The sequence below is a fragment of the Tupaia chinensis genome, unplaced genomic scaffold, assembly GCF_000334495.1.
Source record: "Tupaia chinensis unplaced genomic scaffold, TupChi_1.0 Scaffold147003_1, whole genome shotgun sequence".
In the NCBI taxonomy this organism is placed as follows: Eukaryota; Metazoa; Chordata; class Mammalia; order Scandentia; family Tupaiidae; genus Tupaia; species Tupaia belangeri.
Window position 1 is genome coordinate 2,888,735 of NW_006206856.1, and position 7,579 is coordinate 2,896,313.

General features: G+C 60.1%; 2 protein-coding genes across 2 annotated transcripts in view; one reads left to right on the forward strand and one right to left on the reverse strand.

Annotated features, from left to right (window-relative positions):
- The first annotated feature begins 444 nt into the window (after positions 1-444).
- TMEM115 (transmembrane protein 115) lies at positions 445-4,631 on the forward strand. The gene is made up of 2 exons (XM_006169370.2): positions 445-1,337; positions 3,886-4,631. Exons 1-2 carry the CDS (start codon positions 487-489, stop codon positions 4,088-4,090), a joined length of 1,056 nt encoding a protein of 351 aa, XP_006169432.1. The 5' UTR covers positions 445-486; the 3' UTR covers positions 4,091-4,631.
- A 571-nt stretch (positions 4,632-5,202) lies between these two features.
- The window catches only part of CYB561D2 (cytochrome b561 family member D2), a 2,559-nt gene continuing 182 nt past the window's right edge, over positions 5,203-7,579 (reverse strand). The window contains exons 2-4 of the mRNA XM_006169371.3: positions 7,340-7,496; positions 6,873-6,910; positions 5,203-6,036 (exon numbers count right to left, since the gene is read on the reverse strand). Coding sequence (XP_006169433.1) covers positions 5,533-6,036; positions 6,873-6,910; positions 7,340-7,466 — 669 coding nt within the window. The 5' untranslated portion in view covers positions 7,467-7,496 and the 3' untranslated portion in view covers positions 5,203-5,532. The remainder of the gene's footprint in view (positions 6,037-6,872; positions 6,911-7,339; positions 7,497-7,579) is intronic.

The window sequence follows — 7,579 nt, forward strand, 5'->3', positions numbered from 1 at the left end:
CCGCCGCCGCCCCTGCCGCCGGGGGTGCGCAGGCGCAGCACCCCTGTTTGTCGGCCCCCGAGAAGGCAGGAGGTACGGCCGGAACCGAGACCAAGGCCGAGCCGGAGCCCACCAGGCTTGACTCGAGTTCAGAACGAGGCGTCAGCCCCGCATGGACCGAAAGGCTCTGGGGTGGATGGAGGAGGCCCAACCCTGAGGTCAACTCCGGTCCGACCAGCCTGGCGCAGGGCCTACAGGGCGGGCCGGCAGGCGTGCCCAAGCCGCCTAGGGCCTTCCCTCGGGTCCCGGGGCCAGGGGCCTAGGCTCCTGTCGGGCGACAAGGCCCGGCTCGGCCCTTCGGGACCCAAGCCCGGGCCGAACGGAAACAGAGCCATCACCAGGGCCATAGGCAGTGACTAGGCCAGGCCCGGGCCTCCCGTCGGGGCCGGGCTGGTTCAAGCCCCTAGCCCATCAGACCCTTCCCTCAGACCGCTGCCGACCAGGAAGATGCAACGCGCCTTACCAGGCGCCCGCCAGCACTTGGGGGCCATCCTGGCCAGCGCCAGCGTGGTGGTGAAGGCGCTGTGCGCGGCCGTCCTCCTCCTCTACCTGCTTTCCTTCGCTGTGGACACGGGCTGCCTGGCAGTCACCCCAGGCTACCTCTTTCCGCCCAACTTCTGGATCTGGACCCTGGCCACCCACGGGCTGATGGAGCAGCACGTGTGGGACGTGGCCATCAGTCTGGCCACAGTGGTGGTGGCCGGCCGTCTGCTGGAGCCCCTCTGGGGGGCCTTGGAGCTGCTCATCTTCTTCTCGGTGGTGAATGTGTCCGTGGGGCTGCTGGGGGCCTTCGCCTACCTCCTCACCTACATGGCTTCCTTCAACCTGGTCTACCTGTTCACTATCCGGATCCACGGCACCTTGGGCTTCCTAGGTGGGGTCCTGGTGGCACTCAAGCAAACCATGGGGGACTGCGTGGTCCTGCGCGTGCCCCAGGTGCGCGTCAGCGTGGTGCCCATGCTGCTGCTGGCACTGCTGCTGCTGCTGCGGCTGGCCACGCTGCTCCAGAGCCCAGCGCTGGCCTCCTACGGCTTTGGGCTGCTCTCCAGTTGGGTGTATCTTCGCTTCTACCAGCGTCACAGCCGGGGCCGAGGGGACATGGCCGACCACTTTGCTTTCGCCACCTTCTTTCCTGAGATCCTACAGCCTGTGGTGGGGCTCTTGGCAAACTTGGTGCACGGCCTTCTGGTGAAGGTCAGGATCTGCCAGAAGACGGTGAAGCGCTACGATGTGGGCGCCCCATCCTCCATCACCATCAGCCTCCCAGGCACAGACCCTCAAGACGCCGAGCGGAGAAGGTACCGTGAACTCTCCCCAAATCTCCCCGAGCTAGGGAGGCTGGCCGAGTCACGTGTCATCTGCTAAGGTCCTCACTGGACAAGGCAGGAGACCCAGGTCAGGAGATCTGGGGTCAGGAGACCTAGGGTCAGGTGTTCGGCAGATTCAGGGAAAGAAAAGCCAGCCTTAAGCCTTAAGAAACTCAGCATTTAGAGGTCTGGGTTCCAGCAGGTGGTTTTCTTACCCCCTACTTAGGCCACTTAACACATTTCAAGAAATGCCCAGCTAGCGTGGGGGCTAGCGGAAGTGCATACAGCCCCAGCCTTGCTTCAGCCTCAGAGTCCTAGACGTGGGGCCTATGGGAGCCAGAAACAGCTGTGAGAGGGACGAGGAAGGAGGCCTAGGGTCCTTATGAGGTGGTCTAGGGGGGCCGGCAGGTGGTGTGGTGGTTAAGCCATTCAATTCCCACATGGTCAACCATAGTTCGAGTCCCAAGCCTGGAGGCTGGCTTTCTCACTTTCCCTCTCTCTTTCTGGTCAAATTAAAATAATAATAACTATAAGTTAAATAATTGCTTTAAAAAAAAAAGTGGTCTAGACCACCTGAATTCCAATTGCTGACCATGCCTCTTTCTGGCCATGGTCTGCAATTGAATTCAGAGGCTGTGCCCCCCCCCCCCGCTTCTGCTTATTTAGAGAGAGGGAAGCTTTGACCCCTACTCCCAGAGGCATGTGTTACCAAAGCCAGGGGCCAGGCTACATGACCCACTGCGGGAGCCGGCAGTCCACGCCAGGGAGTGGACAGGGACACGACCTTTTGTAATCTGTAAACCAAGCCCTCCGCAGCCTGGGGCATCCCGGCTGAATTATTCACGGGCTGCACTTTGCCCAGGGCAGGAGGAATCTCTCTTCGTTCAGCTCCTTTCCTCCCAGATCTGTGGGCTGACCTGGCTTCCCCAGGGCCACACCTCCGTCTGACATTACTCTTGGTTCTCTGAGGCAATCCCTCGAGTGCTAAACTCTGGGACCAGCTATCCTTCGCAGCAGGTCAGAGGCTCCTGCTTTTCCTCACCAGAGGAGTAGGTTCTCGGCAGGAGATCTATGCTCGCAGCGGAAGAGTGAGCACCCTGTGCTGGGGAAGGGCCACAGATCTCCATGGTCTGGTCCGACGTGGTGTCAGTGTCAGAAGTACATGCGGCACGCTGGGGGGCGGGACTGGGGACCCCATGCTTGGGTCTCTGTGGACAGGAGGCCCTTAAGGTGGGTCTGTGGTGGAGGAGGCAGGGCCAGGAGGGTGGGGCCAGGCCTGTGGAGCTGTCAGGTGGCCAGACTGGAGAGTGGTCAGCAGCCCCCCTCCAGTGAGAGGTCTTGGATTGTCAGGGCAGGCTGGTCATTCAGAAACCTCTGCCCAGGCCCAAGAGAACGGGCAGGAGGGGGCAGGGGCGTCAGCATAGCCTTGTCAGATGTTAGCTTTCGGAGTGGAGAGAGCTGCTCCTCCAACCAGTTTGACATCTCCCTGCATGTCACTCCCAGACCCAGAGGGCACCTAGCGTTTCCTGCCTGTCCCTTTGACCCTTATGAGGAAATGACTGGCATGACCCTGTCTCTGCCTTGGCAGTCTGTAGACAGACTGGAAAGCACCTCTGGGACAGGAGCCTGGGCGGCAGCAGGGAAAACTATTCTGTGTGCCACCCCACCAGTGCCAGGCTGGGGGGCAGAGTGGAGTGCGCCGCGGCCTCGCTGCTTCTTCTCGTGTTCCTTTGCACCATGGGTGCTGGTGGCCTGCTGGAATCCAGGCTACACAGGCTGTCCTCATGTTGGGGGCACCAAAGCTGGGGCATCAGGAGCCCTCAGTGGCGTCTGTGGGCCAGAGCCCCAAGCACGGGTGTATACTTTCTTCTAAGGACTCCCCCAGGGCCCCCACTATGGGGAACCAGTGGTAGCAAATACCCTGCCCTACCCACAAGGGCTATTTCTCCTCTTCTGCACGGGTGCTGCTGAGTTCTGCGCTGACACAGGTCTTGGTGCTTCGGGACCTCATCTGCAGGAGGCTGTTAAGTCGGTTGGGAAGGGTGGACTGACCCAAGCTGGCCGTGCCTCCTGGGCTGAGAGCCAAGGGGCGCACTGAGTTCCAACTTTCCCCATAGACCCTGGCCGGAAGGCTCAAGACCCCCTCACCTGGAGAGGGGATCATTATTATGCCCCTCTTTGGACGTGATGCCAGTGCCCAGGCAGATACTCACCTCCAGTGACCTTCCTTGCCACCCATCTGCCCTGGGGCACTAGCTCTGCCCACCCTCAGAACCTCTGGCAGACTGCCAGGCCTGTGCAGCCTGTAGGTGCTCCAGCTATGGAGGGAAGACTCCAGCCCTCGGGTCCTCATGATGATGGCAGAGTGGTCCTAGTCCAGTCCCTGGAGAGTCCTGGGCCCTGCGCTGGGGAGGGGAAACACAGGAGCCTGGGCGTGGAGTCTACATGATCGCAGGAGGAGCTGGCCTGCTAGGGAAGGGTCCAGGGCAGGAGCTAAACCCACACCCAGAGTGACCTGTCCTCTCTCCTCCGGCCCCAGGCAACTGGCCCTGAAGGCCCTCAACGAGCGACTGAAGCGAGTGGAGGACCAGTCCGTGTGGCCCAGCATGGATGATGATGAAGAGGAGGCGGGGGCCAAGGTGGACAGCTCCCTGCCCTCAGACAAAGCTCCAGTGCCCCCAGGGAAAGGGGCCACCCCAGAATCCAGTTTAATCACCTTCGAGGCAGCTCCCCCAAAGCTGTGACTCCAGACCACCTGGAGCGTAGCACCTCCTTCCCACGCCCCGACACCCTCTCAGCTATCTAGGGCACGTGGCTCTGAGGAGAGGGACGAAGGCCCGCTGGGGCTCCCATGGCCTTCTGCTGTTTCTCGCCAACACTACCAGGACTCTGCTCCCTGGACCCAACTCCAGACAACCACTCTGCCGGGCCCGGGGCCCCATCCGAAGGGGGCACCTGAGCAGGCCCCAAGCAAGCGGCTGTGGGGACATTGGTGCCACAGCCCCCAGCCTCCTCACACCTGAAGCTGGTTGCCAAGAGCCCTGAGCCACGGCAAGGATTTGCCAAAAAACGTTCTGGGGGCCCAGCCGACACAGGTGGCAGCATGGGGCTGCACATCTGCCCACCCCACAAGACTGTTCACATCAGGAGTTCTTTCCCCTTGCTGTGGCTGTGACCGCTACTGGGCCAGGATGGCCACACGCCCAGGTATTTTCTACAGGACCACTTGAGCGGGCAGCCCAGCCCAGCCTCGCAGTATCAATAAAGCAGTTCTTTGAGGTATGACTCCTGGGCTCCGTCAGGCCGCCTGGTCCGTGCCCCCGCCCCGCATGCTCAACTGCTAAGTTAGGAAGCATACTCTGGGCTCAAGGCTCAGTCTCCATGGCAACCCGGGTGCGGGGCTGAGACGCCCATTGCCCCCACCTCCCCCACACATATGCTCAATTCCCAGAGCTGTCAATGCAGACTCTTACTTCTCTTTCCTCTCCCTGCAGCCCCTAGTCGGGGAGCCATCTGCCCCACCCAGAATGCCTGGCAGTGAGGACCTCTTTCGTAAGGAGTGAGGTCCGAGACAGCACCCTGTGGAGACAGAGGCCACCCGAGCTCCATCCTGTTGCCATGCGGTCTAACCATTAAGTACAGTGGGTAGCAGGGAGATGGGAGGACACATGGCCACAGCATCATGGCCTAGGGCCTTGGGGCACAGGAGCTTCCACGCCAGACCCTGGGGACTTCTGTGCAGAACAGCTTCAGCCCATCAAGCAGGCAGGGATGGGGCCCACCTTCCCCCCACGGCCCTTTTCCCATGCTGGTGGCGTTGGCGAGAACCATGTCCCACTCTGGGCTGCTCCTCCCGTCAGTCTTTTCAGTCTTTTATTTATTTTCTCTCCTATAAGTTCTGGACATTGCAGTGCAGCTATAAGCTGTACCGCTGGAGGCCGTCTTGCAGCCCAAGTTCATCCAGGTACATCATCCATGTGCTCCTCGGAGATGAGGGCGATTGAAGGAGGAGAGCTACGCAGCATGAGGGCAGCTGAGGAGACAGAGTGCACACACACGGCTCCTCCTAGCCAGCACTGGTCCAGTGCCCTGGGTGCCCCCAGTCCCACCAGCTGAGCGACAGGACGTCCACAGCCCTGACTCCCACACTGAGGCAGATCCAGGCTTCCGCCAGGCTGGCACGAGCTCACGGTTGCATCCTCTTGCGGTATAGGTAGGCGTTGCTCACCTGGTTCATGATGACCAAGCTGGTGAGGACAGGGCATAGCGCAGCCAGGTACCAGGCCACCCCAGTGACAGCAGCAGTGAACCAGAGTGAGCACATGCCCAGCAGGAGGCTGGTACTCCCCAGCAGGTAGCCCACCAGCCCAGAAGTGGCATGGTACAGCTTGAGCTTCGCCAGGGGCCATCGGGGCAGCAGCTTGGGGTAGAGCAGCCCCACCCCGCCTGAGCACTGCAGCCCCGCCCACAGCACAGCCAGCAGCCCTGCCTGTCCATGCCGGGTGGCCAGGTGGGCCTTGCCAAGCTGCTCTTTGTGGAGGATGACAAGGCCGAGGCCCAGCAGTGCACAGAGCAGCGCCAGCAGTTGCAGCACCCAGTGGCAGCGGGCTCGGCCCTTCCGGGAGAGGGAGCGCAGCAGCGAACTCTCAGGAGAGAACACCAGCAGTGCCTCGGTCATCAGGAAGGAGAACTGAGGAGGGGATGGGAGATGAGTGAGAGTGCTGTCCGGGCAGGGGGCGAGAGGGCACGAGGTAACTCCCAGCCGGCAGTGAGCTGGGCCAGTACCCCTCTTCAGCCTCTCCCCATTGCCACAATGTCCACTTGGTGGGGTGAGAGTAGAGAGCCCCATCTGGGACAGGACATCTGCCAGAGTGGTCAGTAAGAGGTGGCCCTCCCCACACGTTCTAGGAGCTGTGCTGAAACGTCACCGCTGCTCTGCTACCCAGGGAAACAGGGTGAGATGTGGCACTTATAAATGATTCACGAGCTTCGCTTCCTAACACAGGCTGGATACAATTTCTTGGCAAGAGCTGGCCACATGGGTGTCATGTTTCAGGGAAACTGTATGCATCACCATAAAATAAGGTAAAACAGGACATGGGGGGGCCAGCAGGTGGCAAGGTGGTTTGGGCGCTGGACACTCATACGGCCAATTGCAGTCTGAGTCCCAGATCTGGCAGCTTGCTTCCTCACTTTCCCTTTTTCTCTCTGTCTCAGGTCAAATTTTTAAAAATAATAATAAAATTAAATAATTCTTTAAAAAGAAAACAGGACAGAAATATACATATCCAAATGCAGTTTCTCAGCCTCTTGCATGGGTGTGAGTGAAGCCACATTCTGTGCTTAGACAGATCTCACCCATCTGCCCTGGGTAGGCTCTGGTTCGAGTCTGGAACATACTACCACAGACAGGAGCATGGGACACTTTCAGACAGATATCCAGTGCCCACAGGACTCAGAAGCCACCAGAGCTACCACCCATGCCCAGTCTCCCACCCCTAAGAGCTGCCTAGGCCCACCACTTACAGCCAGAGACATAAGCACGGGGTGCCAGGAGAACAGGCCTGGAAAGAAAAGAGGAAGCCTTGTGGGCTGCGGCAAGAAGAAAACAGTAATAATGATCCCTACGGGCTGAGTACAGGCAGCCCACTGTCGAAACATGCCCTTCCTCAACAAGCTGACCCCACCCCATCCTCTCTCCTGGCCCCTTCCAAGATCAGAGGTCACGCTCAGCCACTCCTCACGTAGGCCTCCCCTCTTCCTCCAGCACCTCCCAGGAAGCAGCCTAGTGGAGCACTGAGACTAGGAAAGAGAAAGTCAGTACTCCAGGGTCTGGCCAGGCCGGCTGAGCCCCCCACACCCATCTGCCCCATCCCGGTCACCCTTCAGCCAGCCAAGTCTGTTCCTAGGAGCTGGGCTCAAGTCTTCCTGCTGCCCCTGGTCCCCAGGAAAAATCCTCCCCTTCCCAGAAGTCACCTGGGGATTCTACTTACTGGAGCCAGGCCTGGCAAGCACGGCTATAAAGATGGTAAAGCCCAGGGCCACAAGGTGGGCAGCCGCCCCAGAGGCAGTGCGTAGAGCTCGGTAGATGTGCGACTCCGTCTCCACAGAAAGGGCCATGGTCAACCTGGCCGGTGGCCACACCTGAGCCTGAAAACACAGCAGCGTGGGCAGGGGATTCGGATGCCCACCACCCACTCCTCTTGCAAGAAAGGGTTGTAGGTCAGGAATGC